We start from the raw sequence: 19,620 nt of genomic DNA, 5'->3' as shown, positions 1-19,620 counted from the left end.
AAACTAGGATATTGTGGTTTTGAGGGGATAATTTGACTGTCTTTTTAAATATAAACCACTAAAATCCCCCAAAATCTTTCGTAACACAATGTTAGACGATATGGGTGACGCTGACCATCAGCTTACTGTTCCTATACTTGCTTTAATCGTCGTTTTCGTGCTAACATATATACTCAATACTGTTAGACCCGGTAGACACTTATATGTGGTACTTGTAGTACATGACGGACTGAGGGGTTTCTTAAAGACATTGTCTATCATTAAGGGTCTCTCATGGACGGTGTATAGCATCAAAGCGTTTACAAAGACCCCCGGTATAGTCATACCCGTGAATGTGGGTCAAGGTGTATTTGGGGGAAATTAGTCATGTGACCACGTTCATTCGCTAAATTCATTAAAAGCATCACTTGATTAATGTCGATCCGTGACTTAGTGATCCAATTTGTGATCTGCACGCTGTACAGCCTACAACATTGCTGAATTTTTGACCCAGCGCAATACTATTTGGGATAAAATCAACACTTTCCAGTGCAAAAGATGGTCACAATTCAAACATTTTGTAGAGTCGGAAGGTAGGGATTTATTTTATTTTTATTTACATTTTGAAACGAAATAAGTCATAGTGACACACTGTGTAGTGTTGTCAAATCAGAATACAATAATGAAAACTAAATCTGCAAAGACTAAACATGTAATTGACTTTTGGGGTGCGGCGTTGGAGATATTTTTTGTTTGGACAGTGTTGGTCAAAACAAAACAAATATCTCAAGCGCCGAATCCTAAAATGGGATTATCCACGACCAAGAGCACACTCCTGGCATGTCTGTTTACAATCGATTATAAATATAAACAACCAGTATTTCTAACTCTTTGTTTCCATCTAGGATAGAAAAAAACATCTTTGGCTTTATTTTCTTCATTTTTTTTTCTGAAAGACAGTCGGCAGACTTTTTAATTACTTTATTTTCAAAAACAAAAATAAAATTTTTTGGGTAGGGGTGTGAAGGAGGGTCGGTAGAGTGGCCGGAGACACAACATTTTTAAGGCCTAAATGGATGGTCTATATATTACTCCAGCAGTGCGAGAGATTGTCTGGCAAGCTATTTTCTGACTTAGTTGGGGTATGGAAGAACAGAAATCCAACCACACACATTATAGGAGTAGACATATATACAAATAATATGAGGTTTGGGTTTTGGGTTTTCAAAAATTGTTAAAAAAATTTTTAAAGGAAAAATGCTCAGAAAGCAGTCCAGGTGGTAGGTAAATTCTTCAAATTGCATTTTATTAAGTTGAATATGGTCCAAATTTCTTCTCATTCTGCTGGAGGAAGAACTTGGGCTCCAATGTTAATAGGACCTTTCTTTACATATCTTTTATGAGTTTAAGTTCCATACACGTACGCGTATATCATGCATATGTACTTTTTGACGTTTTGTTGCAAAACACATGGCATTGAGGAGTCTGTTGGGTAGTCCACTTAGCTGCCCATTACTGTATCGTGAATTGGAAGTTTCGGGGTTTCTACATCATGCATATAGAGGTTATGTGCACGTAAAAGTACAGTGTACATGTAAGTACATTCCCAAGGAGCTCCAACGATTTTTTAATTTTGCTATAATTATATGTATATTTCAGACTGCATGTGCTGTCAACTCTTTATATGATTTTTAATTTAACCATTTTCTGTTTATGACTTCGTGCCAATAAAGTAAAGTTTGTACATGTACATAAAACTATAATTTTAGTCCCCTTTATACTTAAATATTGTACATGTAATAATAACTAAGTTTTGTTAAACTGTGAAAAAGATTTACAGGATTCAATGAAATAGAGATTCAAAAGAAAAGTTAATGACAGTGTTGTGAAGTGCTGAATGTACATAAAGGTTATGTTGGTTTTGGAACCAAATAATACTGGCAGTGCCTTTAGATATATTGTATACAGCTGCAAGACACGTTATGTAGTATACAGTTTTTGTCCAAAGAAACAATTTTCAGGCTGCAAATGTATATGACTATTTAGAAGTTGATGAAATTGCTTGATATAAGATTGAGTTAAAATATTGATTTGGAAGTGTTAGTTGTGAGCCAATGTCGATGGATTAGCTTTAAAGTCCTTCTTACCGGTATTGTAGTTTTGTTTCATAAGAGTTTCGAATGTTTTCTGTTTAGTACATGACTGTAACTGAGAAATTTTTCCTTTATGCAGTTTTATTCTCTTTTGCTAGAGAATTGTTTAACTAGGACGAATGTAAAAACAAAGACCTTATTAATGTTAATTCCTAGCAAATCACACACTACTAATTTGGTCCCAAGGATTTAATTATGCTGTGGTCTCATCTTTCGATAATTATTAACAAAAACCCAAACTTCCAGGATACGAGCGAACGCTAACACCAATATACCATTAAAATTGTTTACCGTTCTTAGACGTTTATATAGCAATCATAAAAAGTAACATATTTTGTGAATCGCAACAAATGCACAATCGTGTAACCTTTATCAAAATAGTACATACTTACAGAGATCACCAAAAGGTTCCCAGTAAGTGTTAACTCACCTTTAAGTAAGCTTTAAAAGGTTCTCGACAACAAAAATATAATATCCACGGTAACAGAACGATGACACTTCTTTAAAATAAACTAAAACGTCGAATAACAACACGAAGACATATCAATGAACAACATAATCTGAATATGGACAGGCACATGTCTGCGGTGGTGTTAGACTAGTTTTATATGGTCTTAACCACCCCTCTTTAAGGTAAAAAATGAACTGAAACAACAAATAAATATACCATAAAATTCACTCAGTAATATTTCCAATAATCCTTCATGGGATACCTCAACATACAATATATACAATGTAGACAAAATGAGATATCTAATTAAAGAACGATCACAGAAAGCTAGCTCAGAACATAGGTCGGTATCATAGAAGCAGAGGCCCAGTTAAGTTTGTCCACACACCATTTGTTCACCTACTTTTTCCTGGACTATAATATTTGCTTTCAGGTTTCTACATGTAGATGCGATTTGTTGTATTCGTTCTCTGTTATTTGAAATCCAGTTTAAACTGCAAGGTTTCTATTACTTTTATAATTACGCTTGTTTTTTCTTGGATGTCTGACTATATTGATGTGATGGAGATGTTGTCTCAGAAACGTTTCCCACGACTCACCTGCTCCACTGTTAACAAGATGATGAAATTGAAAGCTTTTGAAGAAATGAAACACTTAAACGGAACATAGTTTTTCCTTCATTGACCTTATTAAATAAAACGTATGTTGCGCTGAAGTAATGTTTAAATGAATAAATGGTGTATCTTCTGTCAGTTGCCGTGTCAAGATGTATACGTCATTTCCATTAATCATTCAAAACGAGACAAACCGGATCAAACTCTTTTATTATTGATTAATACGTATAAATGTAGATGCAGAAATACGAAATGCATAACATAATGATTAAAAAAGAAGAGCAAAACATATTTTATCAGGTATGGATCTATTGCTCGGAAACTAAGCTATCAAATATCCAGAAAACATCGACCACTGCCTACCAAACATTGTCTCGCCAGGCCTGTTATCCTTTCTCACAAAGACTGTCGCACCCTTTTTTAAGACGAGTACGACATTTGCAGTACCTGCATCCCAACTGCGACCGTACAACTTCACAATCATTTTGCCATCAACCACAAGTTCACAATGCAGATGCGTGCCATAGTTCGAACGAGCATTGGCAGAGAACGCATAGAGCCTGGATTTAGGAACCGTAAATTGGCCGGATTTGGTCTGGAGAGTAGTGACCGCTAATGTTGGTACGTACGTTGTCAAATATGATGATTTCGTTTACTGGAGGAGAAAAGTCGTTTGATAGCTTTCCCAAGAAGGCGGGTATATTTAACGGATCTGAAAGAAAAAGCAAGATATAAATTGTTTGGAGTTTTAAGCTGTTGTACAATTACGTTTTATATATAACACTTTACAGACACTTTTCTCTGTCAGAGTGGTTAAAGGTCGTGAGGTCTTTAATTTTGAAACGAATGAAAGTTTTAAGTAGGTTAATGAGTGCCAAGGCTACATCAGTTTTCAAAGACCCCGATGTAGCAAAAACAATGTCTACTATACATGAAAATTATGTAGTCGTACCAGCAGACAAAGCCTAAAACAACATTGTTTTTATCTGCAAAACGTTTTACATCCAATGTTTATTATCAGAGGTAGACGTAGAAAATAATAGCAATGAAAAGATCTATACTGCTACCACACGTTCTAAAGAAGAGATTGTGGAAAACCATAAATCTGTGCTATCCTCTTTTGGTCTCTCTACCAAGGACGATGATTGTGATTTATCGTCTATGTACTGGATTCTTAAACTCCACAAGAATCCATACAAATGACGTTTCATAGCTGGATCTGCAAAATGCACAATCAAACCTCTTTAAAACACATTCAACTTTTATACTCACAACTGTCAAAGAGGTTCTGCAGTCCTACCACAACACTTGTTACTCCCGTAGTGGTATTAATTCAATGTGGATCCTGAAAAATTCGAAAGATCTTTTGGAGACAATCAGTTCAAGACTATTATCTGAATATAATAACATTAAAACATATGATTTTTCAACACTGTATACTTCTATTCCACATACTCAGTTAAAATCCCGACTTAAAAACATTATACATCGTTGTTTTTCCAAAAAAGATGGTACACCTAGATACAAATATATAGTTCTTGGTAGAGATTCCTCATACTTTGTAAGAAATAATTCCGAATCATCTTCCAAATATACAGAGGAAGATGTGTACAAAGTGCTGGAATTTTTAATCGACAACACATTTGTCCAGTGTGGTAGACGTGTTTTTCAACAAACGGTCGGCATTCCAATGGGAACAAATTGTGCCTCTTTACTTGCTGATCTATTCCTTTACTCTTATGAGGCTGACATTATAGCTGATCTGATCCGAAAGAAAGAACATCGTTTGGCTAGATCCTTTATTCTCAGTTCCCGCTATATAGATGACGTATTATCTTTAAACAATCCTAATTTCGGGGATTAGATACATCGCATCTACACCAAAGAACTTGAGAGAAAGGATACTACAGACACTGTGAAGTCAGCCTCATATCTTGGACCTACACTTAGAAATCGATGATAAAGGAAAACTATTGACCAAACTTTACGACAAACGTGATGACTTTTCATTCAGAATTGTCAACTTTCCTTTCATCTGTTGCAACATCCCTTCAGCACCTGCGTATGGAGTGTTCATATCACAACTCATACGTTTTGTCAGAGCCAGGGATTGACACCTGTTTTTTTTTCTGGCAGTAGTCCAAGGACTAGTAGATACACAATTTTTAGTAGTCCCTGAACATATTTAGTAATCCCCTAAAAATCAAGAAGACATAAATAAGTCAACACGGCAGAGTGAGACTGTGTGTGTGTGTCAAACAGAGAATACTGTCAATTAGTTATAGTCTTGTTATTGTATGTTGACCGAAAATAATGCAACGGACGCGAAATACATATTTTGTTTAAAATCATCGATTTAAAGACCAGTTTTGGTTAAATCTTTTGGAAACTTAATTTATGACCTCAAATTCAAAGACATCGGATGTATTATGAGGACATTACCCTTAAAAGCACGAAATTTTTTCATAAAAGTTACGTTATACCGCGTTGCTGTCAACATCGTACTGATCATAACTAACAACCAAACCGACCAATCACGATTCCTTAAACAGTCACACAAAAATCATAATGTAAACATTCTATTTTTTAACCGTAGGTGAAAGAAACACGTTCCAGAAGTTCATTTCTGTCTGACGGCTACAATAATACGATTCACATGACAATGAGACGCAATTAAAAGTCATTTTCAATACTGAATTTTTACTAGTCCGCGGACTATTTCTACCCCAAAATTTCAGTAGTCCCCAGCCAGTTTTAGTCGGCTCGGGCGATCGGACTAGCGGAAATGCCGATGCCTGCAGCGCTTGTGGAAACTACGCAGACTTTAGGTATCGCGCTAGAACAATAACAAATATGCTTCTGGAACAGGGTTATGTTGCTACAATATTGAAGTCATCACTACAGAAGTTTCATGGTCTTCATCATGAACTCGTGGATCTTTATGGTGTATCCATCTGCACCATGAAAATTGATTTATTCGACGGGTCATAGTTTTCCTTTCCTCGTTTGTCTACTACGGACTTGACTTTTATGAGGAACTCGGCGGATGTTTCTAGAAAAGCAGAGGACGCTTACCCTACCGGTGCACCTGGTCCATGCTCCCAGTTTTTAGTGGAGTCCGGGTTGCTCATTTGCTTTTGTCACTTTGTATGTTTGATTTTAGTTACTTTATGTTCTTTGCTGTGTATGTCTGTTTTCCATGTCTGGTCTTTGTCCCTGAATAACATTCTTTTGATTTTCGCTATAACCTTGGTTCCCTTGATTACTCTTTGCAAATAAACGATATCTAAATAATAGTATATAAGTCATGTATTCAGTGAAAATTGGCATACACACATACACAAATGCAAGCAAAATAAATTAACCCTCTGACAAGTCTCTTGATAAATATTGTTCATGCATTTGCAACAAAACAAAAATACATTAGTGAAAAAAAAATATGATATATGATATTAGGTCATGATACAATTTACTATTCAATCCAAGGAAATGTACGAGTCATTGTTGTACTGCATAAGCCTTGCATTCAACTAGTCTATTATACGAGTTGGACGAGTAATTTGCTTCTGTGGTGTATTGTATTGTACCCCAATCTGGATTTTGACCTATTTAATGTACAGTACTTTCTCTGGGAGTATCAAATTGGAATGCGAGTACCAAGTCACCACCATATCGGTGGTTTCCATCTGTCCACTTTTTGCCCTGATATTGCCATTTGTTATACAGACTTTCCTTTTGAGTATTCCTTTTGAGAATTAAGTAGCTTTTTTATTTCATATTATGTGAAATTAAGACCAATATAAACCAAAACTAATAGAGCCAATTACTTTTTTTTTTTTAAATCAGATCAACTTACCAGTGAATTTTAGGAAGAGGGAGCGTATTGTAGCATTTCTTTCTGCCGATAGGTTTTGCTTAACTTCTTGTAATCTTTTTTTCACTATACCATCGACAAGGCCCGACATCGCCGCTTTAACCTGTTTCTCTAAACTTCTTTTAATCAGTTTTTATTTGAGAAGAACAGAAATATCCAAATGAGCCATGAGAGGGGCATCAATTTTCGATAGAAGTGGAACATCAATCTCACTACAATTGTCGAATTCATTTCCAAAACAGACACAAAAGATACAGGAAAACAATAAGAAAAGTACTTTGTAACTAGTCTCCGCCATTTAAAGTTTAGAGTATTCAATCAACATTAAACGTAGAAACGAGGCGGAAACTATACTTTCAGAAAATAAACATGTCTTGCATGCTGTGATATTGTTAATTACATATAATTTCTTTTTAGATATAAAGCTTTTCAAATTATATAATTTTGCAACTTCATAAGAAAAGCAATATGTACTTATGTTAAAATATGCTCTTAAATAAAGTTTAACTTGGAAAAATGCGTTTCTCACGGCATTAAGATGGTTTTAGAGCAACTATCTTTGCAGACTTTATGACCCCCAACATGTACTTAGTATCACTTCATGATATGAAAATATAATATCTGTTACGCAGAATGTTGCGTTATTTTCTTAGTTTCTAAAGCGGATTGTATATAGTGATCACGGTGTTCATCGGTGCACTCGTCTGTTCGTTCGTCCGTCTGTCTATAGCTTTCTCACTACAATTTTCTATATATCACACCCTTTTATAAAGTCATACCATATTAAGGGATTTGAGCGACTTCAACTATCGGTTTGAGTATTTGCCTTATATTTGTAGGAATGCAAATATGCTCTTAGAAACTAACATCGCTGAAGCATTACTTTCAGGCAAGAGGATCATGTCATTTTACGAGATCATTTGAAAACTTAAGAGCCTCTTGTAATGGACCTAGCTTACAAAGTTCTACTGTTTTGTCGCATATAGAAAAAGAAACTTGACAAGTAATGAAAAGCCATGAGAATAAATCTGATCTGAATAGATGCCTATCGATGATTATCGTGGAAAGAACATGATTTCATCAATTCATGTTCAACGTACTATTGTAATGTTTGAAAATGAAAGACAGTTACAAGAATCTGCATTGAAGACTTTGCGCCAAGAAGAAACAGCAACAAAAGATCGTTTAGAGAAAAAATGTAATCGAACAATCCAATAAAAAGAAGAAGAGATCTTTTTTTAAATAGAGGGAAAAAAAATGAAAGTGTCATACGAAAGATCCCAATTATCCACTAAATTACCAAGACCAACCAACGCCAAAAAAAAAAAAGGCGTCTGTAAATCCATAATTTTCTAATGAATCGCACTTTTCTTTTTGACAATCCAGACTGAAATGGGCAAGTTATATTTTCTTCGAAATGTAGAATATGACATGAACAAATTTGTTCATCAACATATCTTTAAGAATCGTTATAACCATTTCATACGATTCTTATGCATCGATGTCAAACACTTTTAACAGTGCACGTATTAAAAAACGATTACTTTCAATACAATCAATTAAATTACAATTACTTTGCCAAACTGGACGACTAATTTGAATTGATAATTGATAATTACAACATTTCTTATAGAAATTTATTAAATTAATAATGAATTGGTAAAGTAATCATGATTGCAGCTGATTACATTGAATTTAAAAATAAAATCATAATTATGTGAAATATTATTAACATGTTTTAATAGTCCTATTGGTGCATACCCTGTTTCCTTCCCAGGGTCGCCACACAGCAAACACACGGTCGACAATACTGGACTTTACTTGGAAATATTGTGCAATATGAAATACTGAAAAATTATGAAGTTAACTTAAGTAAAAGTGCTCTACGCGAAAGGTCTTAGTTTTATACATTATTTGAACATGAATATTTGTGGACAGTTAATTAGATATCAATATAATCAATATCTTGCGATATTATGTCAAAAATTCTTATTCTAGTGTTTGAATCTAATAAGTATGCTTCTTGTAAATAGTGTTACATAAACATAATTTGAGATTTATCTCTTTTATGATCAGAATGTATTCAAAAGTAATCACGGTTATAGGATATTTTGAAATGTCATTGATTAAATTAAATTACATGTAATAAGCCTTTGGGATGATTAATAACTACAATGTTTACTTGAAATTATATAATCAATTACAGCGGATTTAAGATTGCAGTTCCTCCATCTCTGTCAACGATCACTATATGTTTTGCCCTTTTAGTACACAAAATATAGTTACAGTATAATATTTTAGCCACAACGTTTATTACAAAGAACTTGGTAGTAATAACGACCTTCTATATAAAAGTTACAGAACAAAACAACTATAATAATAATAATAATAATAATAATAATAATAATAATAATAATAATAATAATTAAAATGCGTCTTTGCAGCAATGTCACCATCATAACAGAGTCATGATTTTTTTCAAATACAAATCCAGTTAAATTATGATGTGGTCCAATGTATCTTACAAAAAACGTATAACACACCAATATACCAACAAATGTTTAACCGCTCTGAGAATAAAGCTGCTATGTTGTTATCATGAACTTTGCCTGTCAATAGAGAAGGAGAGGCCCAGGTAGATTTTTCATACACCAAGTCCATGTTAGCCCTCATTTTGTTGTAATTATATTTGTTTTCAAGTTCCTGTGTATGTTGTTTGTTGTGTTCTTTTTATGTTCTTTACTTTTATTTTTATGACTTTTATAATATCTTTTTGTTTTAATGTATGTCTAACCAACTTTATTGATGTAATGGAGATTTTCTCATAAACTTTTCCCCCAACTTTTCTTCTTTCCTGTTAACAAGATGTTGTATTAAGGGTAACAGCAAATTTAACGAACTGATAAAATCTATGCAGTAGTCAAAAAGACAGTCCGTAAAATAAATTGCAATTACCGGGAAGTTGGATACCACCGCAATGGTCCTAACTTAATATTGGCATTTTAAAGTGAAGGTGGAATAAGCCAGGTTTTAAAACAAGTTAAACCTCCCGCGGTTAATTTTTTCCGGTATATTTCAACAGAAATGAGCAGCATAAAATTGCCACTGTGCCAGTCAAAATCGGAAAAAGCAGTAGTCAAAACTGTTCTGACGGTATAAGCAATAAATAAGTGAAAATAAAACGAACTAAATGCAATAGATAAATGAAGTAAAACCGGGCTATGGAGCTCCAAAAGAAGTATTGAACTTTGTCGGGAAGGTGCATCAAGTTTAAGATGAAATAATCCACTATAAGTAACTATAGACAATTGATTGTTAGACATAATGAAAATTCATAATCTATCATCCGTTTGTCAGAAACAGAATATTATAAAGATATATATATTGGAAATAAAACTTTTTGGGCAGCGTATGAGATGTATTTTCCTATTACCTTGGTCCAAAAGCCCGTCTCTAAGGCAACAATGGTGTCTAAAGAAGTCAGAATAGTGGCTACATGGTCTGACATACGTCAGTAAATGAGAAATATAAAACAACAAATGCAGGGAAAGCTGGTGTATCACATCACAAGAAAGAGAAATTTATAATTTTTATTTCAAATTCGCCTCGTTTGTCATATATGTTTGCACCAAGATGACTACTGACGTCAAGGTCAAGGTGAAGGTCTAAAAATGACGCAGAGGAAGTTTTGTCCGTAGTCTCTTTAATTTCTAGTTAAATAAACGCAAGCCATTCTCCAAATCTAGGATTATCAATGAGAGAACATCACCAATATATCGGTACTAGTATGAGAAATTAAAGGATCAGTATTCTTTAACCTTTTCGTCGTCCACAATATTTTGAAGGAAATCCGATTCATAAGAAGAAAGAAACAGATCGGCTAGGAGAGGGACACAATTAGTGCCATTGGAATGCCGATACTTCGTTGAAAAATTGTCCCTCCAAAAGTGTCAAATAAATTGTCTAGGAGAAGCTCTACGATACTGATTATATGTTGTTCGGCGAAGTACTTTTTATATTTTTGTTTTGTAGTCGTAATATATATAGAATCGTAGTCTAAACAACAAACTTATGAAAATTACCATTCTTGCTGTTAAATGCTTTGCGAATGATATTTAGACGGGTTTTTAATTTATCGTGGAACAAGGTTGTATATCATGTTGAAAAGTCAAAAATTTTAATAGAGTTAATTTCAGCAAAGGAGCAAGATTTAAGATTATTTAAAACATCTTTAGAGTTTTCAGAATCCACATATGATTGATACCACTACGCAAATAAACAGTTTCACATTGTTTTTTGTTTCCTTTCTTCAGTGCGGACAAAATATGTTTGTACAGACAGCTGTTTTCTTGAACAAGTTGATTATCGAAGTTACAAGCCAGTGAAGGAAGGAATAAAACTCCACGAAAAAGCGTTTTTTTCTAAATTGACCTTATTTTGAAATAGAAAACAAATTTTGCGCAATATTATGTTCACATGCATAAATAACGTATCTTCTGGCAGTTAGTATGTCAAAATAAGCATTAATAAAGACACAAAATTAATCAAGTAATCAAGGTCTTTTTTATCATTGTTTAATACGTTTAAAAGTAGGCACAGGAACACAAAATGCATAACACGAGTATTAAGAAAGAAGAGAAAAAAAACAGCATATGCGCAAAAAGAACCTTTTAGAAACTAAGCTATCAAATATCCTGAAAACATCGACCAATGCCTACCAATCATTACTTCGCTAGGCCTGTGGCCCTTTCTCACAGACTTTCACACCCTTTTTTAAGTAAAGCACGGCATTTGCAGTACCCGCATCTATTTATAGCAAACTGAGACCGTACTACTTAACAATCATTTTGTCATCAACCATAAGTTCGCAATGAAGATGTTTACCGTAGTATGAACGAGTTGTTGCAAAGAACGCATACAGTTCGAGTTTCGGTACCGTAAATTTTCCGGATCCTGGTGAGTAGCGACCACCTGTGTTAATCCGTATATTGTCAAATCTGATAGCTTTGTTTAGTGGAGGAGTAACGTCACTTGATAGCGTTGTTAAAAGGCGGGTATATTGAACGGATCTGAAATAAAAGATAAATAAGTTAACAACTGCTTGGAGTTTTATGCTTGCAAAACCAACTAAGGCAGTATACGCTTCAACCCGCAAAGTGGTTTATGGACAAGCGTTGATTAATCCAATAGTGATCATGCAAGCATAATTTAGTAAAACAAAACAACAAAATCAGCCCTTTTAATCGATTCATGTCGAAATGAAGATTTAATCCTTAACCAAAAACTTAATTAGAGAATATTTGTAATGCAGACTGCTGACCAATCGACGTTAATTACGTCACAGTTTAGTTTGTGCAAAATAGCTATGTTGCCCAAAGTTACTTATCCAATATCTTATTACAAATGAAATCACATTATTGACAGTAATTAACATCGATTCGACTCGTTTTGTATGACCCACTTTTCGAGTGTTCAATACAAAATTCATGACGTCCGATATTAAATTTCCAGTTTCACAATACAGAAAGGTTTGTGATTATTACGTTACGTAAAATAAAAGTGTTTTTTGAATACATATAGTTGTACATTCTCAGTATAAAAAAATCTGTCATAATTTTACAAGACGTAAATATATTCCTTCCTAGTAGTATGGCTAACATCTTACATAATATTATGTTTATGCCAATGTAAGCTAAAATCAATAAATCTCAATGCTTTAAATTTACTAGTATAATATAAGATTAACTTGTATTTTTGAAAAGAGAACGTATTGTAGCATCACTTTCTGTCCATAAGATTTGATGTTGACAAGGCTCGACATCGCTGCTTTAACCTCTTTCTCTACATTTCTTTGGATCAAAGTTTTTATTTTTGAAGTAAGAACTGAAATATCCAATTGAGCCATTGTGGAGCATCGAGTTTTGATAGAATTGGTATATCAATCTCCTTAAAATTGTTGTTTCCATTTCCAAAAACACACAGTAGCTCGAAGAAAATAACGACAATACCGCTATGGAGCTAATCATTGCCATTTTGAGTTTAAAAGACGAAAACTTCATTCAACATTGAATACACCAGAAATGACTCAAACATTATGCTTTTAGAAAATAAACATGTTGCATACCATGATATTGGAGAAGGGTCTATTACTTTCAGTATGATATTATTTACAGTTTAATTTATTTACAGATATTAAGCTTTTCCAATTGTTTTGCAATTGCGACTTAGTATGTAGTATTTGTAGGGTTTTTAGTGCAAGCATCTTTTCAGACTGTATACCTTCCATAATGAACTAAACCACCACTCCACAAAGTAGTATACTCATCTGTATACTATATCTCTACTTCATAGAGTTCGTCTCTCATCGTGCACTCAAAGTATTTCACAATTGGCAATACATGTAAGTTTACTTCTTACAACAGCGTTCGCCTAACATCTGATCCATCGAATTGTTCTCCATTCGGCATGCTGATTTGTTTTTATGCGTTAAAAATTGAATACATGAATACATATTCCTCCAGTCGCGCTTCTTTTGTGAAAAGTTCCAGCTTTCTGGAAATTTTCTTTTGTTTTTAGACTAAACGACGATATTAATGATAAAATTCTGTCTTGTATATTCAATTATAGTTTAAAGTTCAACATAAACATGTATTTTGAAAACCCTGTCACTGTGAAATAAGTATTCTTCGTTTGTGTGTGGGGCATAAACAACAGTTTTTTTCTCTCTAAGTATTTAAGTATCTTCCACGACCTTCGTAAGAAAACTGTTCTTTATTAAGCCCCCAAAAAAAGATATTTCTAGTGCATGTACCTAATTTGAAAATTATTACTAAATTTTCATTGCATAATTTTACTTAATTCAAAATAGTACATTCGAGTTCATTCGTCTGACTAAGTTAGTATTAATGTTGACTCAGTTATTGTGCACAAGAAAGATATTGTTGGCCTATTTATCGGAACATCGCATTATTATAATATATCCTTCTCATGTCAAATATATACAAAAAGTAAAAGTTATCATGTATACATATTGCATCTTGTGAGAAATGAGAATTGTATATAATTTTGTTGGGTGATTTAAATTCTAAAACGATAGGCTTCTCAAGTGATATTTCACTCTATGGATATAATACGTGTCGTGTCAATGTCCAATTTGGATAATAAACTCTAAAAGTTCATTTATCTCTTTGGAAACGTACGCATTTAGGATGAATAAAAGTATAAAAGAAAATCACAGTATGAATAATGATTATAAAAATTCTAACATTCGAGTTAAAATTACCATATTAAATTATGTTTATTACAAAACGAACTGGATTGGTTATCATTAAGGTGTATTTATCAATATTACACTCCATGTACCTGCCCTTTAACTCCAAAAAGTAAAACCTTCCTATTACTAAGGGGTATATTTTAACAACTGTTTAATCTGTTTTAATTCATATTGAACTTAATCTGGATCGTGTTGTGTGAAAGGTCATTAAAGATTTAGAAAGAACTTTATATCAAACTTCACGTTATTATCAAGTCTGGATAAAGCTTAATGTAAACACGGACCTATTCGAATTTCATTATAAAGAGTGAATGTTCTCTGCGATAATTCAAATACTTGGAATGAATGTGCATAGACTTTTTTCTAAGTGAATAACTTATTATGTAAGTTGTGATTCTGGTTTCTATCCACTTATCTTTTTGTGATATGTTTTGACCAATTCTTGAGAATCTGGGATAGTTTGGAGCCGGATAAGTATCAACTTTAATAGGCTTTGGTACGAATATTTAAAATATTTTGTTTGTTTAAAATTGATTAGTTACATGAATTTTGTTTTACAATTTCTGTAGTGATTACTGAATGACTTTTGGGTAGGCGATAGGGGTGCGTAGACAAAACTAAAACATTTTTTTTATATGTAGACATACATCAGGTATAGATTTTACGCAACAAAAAAACTTGAACATCTCTTTGATTTAGAACCTGTATGGTATGAATTGCACAAAACACAAAAAAAAAATCTAGAAATTTGGAACAAACATGAAAAACGTGCAGCTGCTGTATAAAATGCATGTGCATGTTTGGTCATATGTCTTAGAGTGATTCAAAATTAAGAAATTTCAGATAATGACTGGACAGTAAATCAAAACAAAACCACGATGGTGAAATTAGGACTAATTGAGAACGGCATTTGGGAAAAAATAACCAAACGAAGTTCTATAAGATAATAAACTGGATGTCAAAATGTTTTTCTTCTTCATTATTTATAATGTTGTCTGACTGTCAGATGATTCATTTCCCTACTTGCCATTTAAAGCCAAGGGAATCTAATGTCGCTTAAATGCGTTTTTATAACCATCCTCCCCCGAATGAAAAATTATAACCATCCTCCTCCGAATGAAAAACAGCAGTTATAGGATGTTAATGTTAACTTTGAAGTAGAATCTTAGAAATGTGAGAAAAATTTCTCGTTGTTTTTATTTTATTTTATTTTTTTTTTTTTTCATTTTGATGAAATAATTATATATTGTAAGCTAAATGTTGATACTATCTAAAGTTGTTAAGATTAATTTCATTTTTTATAAAAAGTTAATAAAATATTGATAAAATAGTATTTTGATACCTATAACAACTTGATTGTAGCGTTTTTATTTTCATATGTGCATATTGTTTATTCACATTCAATAGCCAACTCAAATTAATATGAAGGAGATTACGTTAACAACCAAATTGTCAGTTCATATAGAGGTCTAGACTGAAAGGAATAGGATTAAGCGATTTATCCAATGTATAAGGACAAAGCATGAACAAGATTATTGGTTTAGTGAAACGCAATCTGACCCATTTATTAAAATACAAAAAGATTTCATTGTGGAATTTCATTAATATGACAATATTAAAATTCAAATGTAGTTCAAATGTCATCCTTGCTTTAGAATGAAAAAATACTATGGGCATCCTTGATTAAAAAGAGGTAAATATGATTTTTTATTAGTTAATAATCAATGGAAAAATGGAAATTAATTAATACATCATTTACAGTGTCATATTTCAATATAACATTATTGTCAATTTAAAATAGAATAGAGCGTGTTTTATTCCAATCAAAAGGCCTTTTAGAGACCGTATATAACACATCATACATCGATAATTATCAATCAGTAAAAAAACATAAGAGATGGAAAAATGTATATATATATACTGGCATAGATTATGAAACTAGTACAGGATAGACTTAAATACGATTTTAAAGTTTATGATAAAAAGGCGAAAAATCCATAATTTTCATCACCTTTTACTCTTTGACAGTCCCCTCGTCTTCACAATATAGGCTAAAAACCACTAATTCCACTTCCCATAGGCTTCTATGCTAATTTCACAATATTCAATGGCTTCTCTGGACTTTACCTTAACTTTAACCTGCAGAGGACTATACATCAGCATGATTCTACATATGTCAGCTCACAATCCTCAGAATGGCATGTGGGGTTAGCAGACTTGCAGTGCAGTACTGGTCACCGGAAGTGAAGTGTCTATAAATAGCATGGGAAATCCCAGTGTTTTCACAAGATAGGGGTATATTTAGAAATCATTATGGAGATTAGGCTTCACATCACAAGAAGCAAAATGCACCTATAAAATGTACAGAAATGTTTTTCCTATCAGAAACTGTTTAAATTTTTTAAATGAGATGAGAACTTTTTTCACAGCACTATGAGGAACAGGGGTAATTTCTGCGTAGGACTATTTTTGCGTACGTTCCAAATGCTCATTGGTTGAATTGGTGGTCTGTAACCTATATGACAAAACTTTTTCAAGAAGTTTTGTTTTTTTCTTGTATAGGAAGCCACTGAATTTAAATCTTCAACTTTTTTTATGGTAAGGAGATTTCTTAATACATATCATTTCAAACATTTTTATGAAAAGGATATTCTGTGATAAAATGAACCACTTCCTCAGTTTTGAATAATATACATTTTTGAATATATGTCAGTCTGACTACTCTCCACCTTTACGTGAGAACTCATTGTAATTTTACAAGTAGCAAGTAGATTGTCTCAACTTAAAGAATATCAAGTTTAAATATTTTTTTTCAAAACCAAAAGTGTTTTAAAATAGCAATAAGTGTAGGTGTAAGATACTATCTATTGTATTTACCATTGAAGTGGAAGATAGTATTTTTGTCTTTACCGTTAAAGTGTAAGATACTATCCTTTGCCATAGCCGTTAAACTGTAAGATATTATCTATTGTGTTTACCGTTGAAGAGCAAGATACTATCCATTATCAAAACCATTAAACTGTAAGTTACTATCTATTGTATTTACCGTTGAAGAGCAAGATACTATCCATTATCAAAACCGTTAAACTGTAAGTTACTTTCTATTGTATTTACCGTTGAAGTGTAAGATAATATCCATTGTGATGACCGTTCATTTGTAAGATGCTATTCATTATCATAACCGTAAATTTGTAAGATCTTATTAAGTATCATATTCGCTGAAGTGTAAGATACTATCCATTATAATAACAGCTGAAAGAGTAATCAAGGGAACCAAGATTCTAGCGGAAATCAAAAGAATGGGACAACGACCAGACAATGAAAACAGACAAACACAACAAAGAACATAAAGTACTAAGTAACTAAAATAATACATATAAAGTAACAAAAGTAAATGATCAACTGAAGTGTCAGGTAATATCCATTGTCATTATCGTTTAACTGTAAGGTACTATCCGTTGTCAAAACCGTTGAAGAATAATATACTTTCCATTGTCATAACCGTTAAAATAATTTTACAGAGAATGAGGACAAAAATTCCAGAATGGTTGGAGCAGTATCAGGAAGTCAGCCGAAAACAGCAGGAATATTTATCGAGACTAACGAACATGCGAAAAAGTATACAAAACAAGGATGAGAAGGTCGTAATTGTTTCAGTAGAACGAGAAAGACATCTGAAGGGAAGACGCACTAACAAGAAGCACCCGACAATGAACAAAATGAAACAAAACGTCATTACATTTCAGACCAAACCGTTCCCTACCAGACCGATATCTGATAGACGCTTACAGCTTGTTCCACACTCAATTCCTCGTAAACTTCCTCCGATTATTAAACCGAGTTTTCTACACATTGATCTGACAAGTGGACATAAAAAAGGCGTCACGGTGCCGCCGGAACTTGATCACATGAACACGGACTTAGAAGCGATAGAAACAATTGCCGAACGCAACAAAATAGATCTGAAGGGCCTTATCCGACTTCAGAGCCCGCACCAAAAACAAAGACAAGAACTTTCAATCAGTAAAGTTTCGTTAAAAGATATAACACCTGAAATTGTGCCTTTGTTTCAGAGAACTCCTACACCTAACATGGAGTATATAACTAACTTAAGCTCCAGAAAACAAATTGTCACTGCTGAAAAGACGAAATAGTGCTTACAACAAACTGTTTTCATCGTCAAACTGTGCTTTTGACCCATTGCATAATTTATTCATAGCGTACCATGTATCATTCAGCGTTTCGTATTTGGATTGTTTATCACTTTATTACAGATAAGAAAAAGTTTTGTTATTAACACAGTCTTACATTAGTTAATCTTGCACTGTTGAAACTAGGTCTTACGAATGATTGGTGAAATAGATGCACGACCAAATACCGACCATGATGATGACGTCTAGAATAATGTTTGGAAATCAAATCAAGTATTCTGGTGCGATTAAACATTTCGCTTTTCAAAAAGAATCTAATTGTGTGGAATCTAATTGCATAGCTTTATGCATATTTCTATCTGTGTGTCTATATTTATTTAGTCAAATTCTTCGCGTTTTAGCAGTTGAAAGACACAATGAAACAAAAACTAACAATTTTATACATGTTATCGTCTATCATGTTTACCACATTTTAAGGTATACAATACGTACGCACATCACTAAAAAAATGTAAATATTCTGATGTATGATTGCACTGTTGCAGTTATGTTTTTCAGCAATAAAAAAACTCAACGATATAAACTATATTTTTTTCTATATTTTTCTTCTTTCTGAGTAAAAAATATATTAAATTGCAATTTATTTTTTAAAATATATGCTTGCAACATTTCGACTCGTAGGTAACAAACATAGAAATACATTTGGAATATATAAGAAAACACGAAGTATCCTCACATTTTAGTTCGAGGCTGACAAAAGAGAAAATGAAGTACAGGCGGGTGATATGTAAAAACGTACAGAGATTCTGCTGTTTTTATGAAGCTCGATTATTTTCTTTTCGATATCGACATATTCAAATAACATATGATGAAGACTAACCACTGCTACCCACTACTTTCCGCGCCATGGACAAAAACTGAATAACTCAACAAATTATTTTTTATTTAGAATAAAGTCATGAAAGAGCTCGCGTAATCAAGGGAACCAAGATTCTAGCGGAAACAAAAAGATTGTAATCCAGGGAAAAGGGAATCAGACATGAAAAATAGACCAACACAACAAAAAACTTCAAGTAACTAAAATAAGACATACAAAGTAACAAAAGTAAATCAGACTCCATAAAAA

General features: G+C 33.0%; 1 protein-coding gene across 3 annotated transcripts; it reads left to right on the top strand.

The window, feature by feature from the left end:
- Positions 1–14,459: 14,459 nt before the first annotated feature.
- Positions 14,460–19,080, top strand: LOC148625037 (uncharacterized). Of its 3 annotated transcripts, none has more exons than XM_088568225.1 (2): positions 14,460–14,727; positions 17,866–19,080. In XM_088568225.1, exon 2 carries the CDS (start codon positions 17,869–17,871, stop codon positions 18,496–18,498), a length of 630 nt encoding a protein of 209 aa, XP_088424351.1. In that variant the 5' UTR covers positions 14,460–14,727; positions 17,866–17,868; the 3' UTR covers positions 18,499–19,080. The 3 variants fall into 3 exon arrangements, with proteins under 3 accessions (XP_088424351.1, XP_088424350.1, XP_088424352.1); XM_088568224.1 differs by having other exon boundaries at positions 14,460–14,840; XM_088568226.1 differs by lacking the exon at positions 14,460–14,727 and adding an exon at positions 14,871–16,639.
- The last annotated feature ends 540 nt before the right edge of the window (positions 19,081–19,620 follow it).

This window comes from Perna viridis, chromosome 2 (genome assembly GCF_037379345.1).
Source record: "Perna viridis isolate PV_CMFRI_1.1 ecotype Kerala chromosome 2, ASM3737934v1, whole genome shotgun sequence".
Lineage (NCBI taxonomy): Eukaryota > Metazoa > Mollusca > Bivalvia > Mytilida > Mytilidae > Perna > Perna viridis.
The sequence above is the reverse complement of the archived record's forward strand: the minus strand, read 5'-3'. Positions and strand labels throughout refer to the sequence as shown.

What these genes read in the sequence shown, in the direction of transcription:
- LOC148625037 (XM_088568225.1), top strand. Translation starts at nt 17,869, where the DNA reads ATGAGGACAAAAATTCCAGAATGGTTGGAGCAGTATCAGGAAGTCAGC.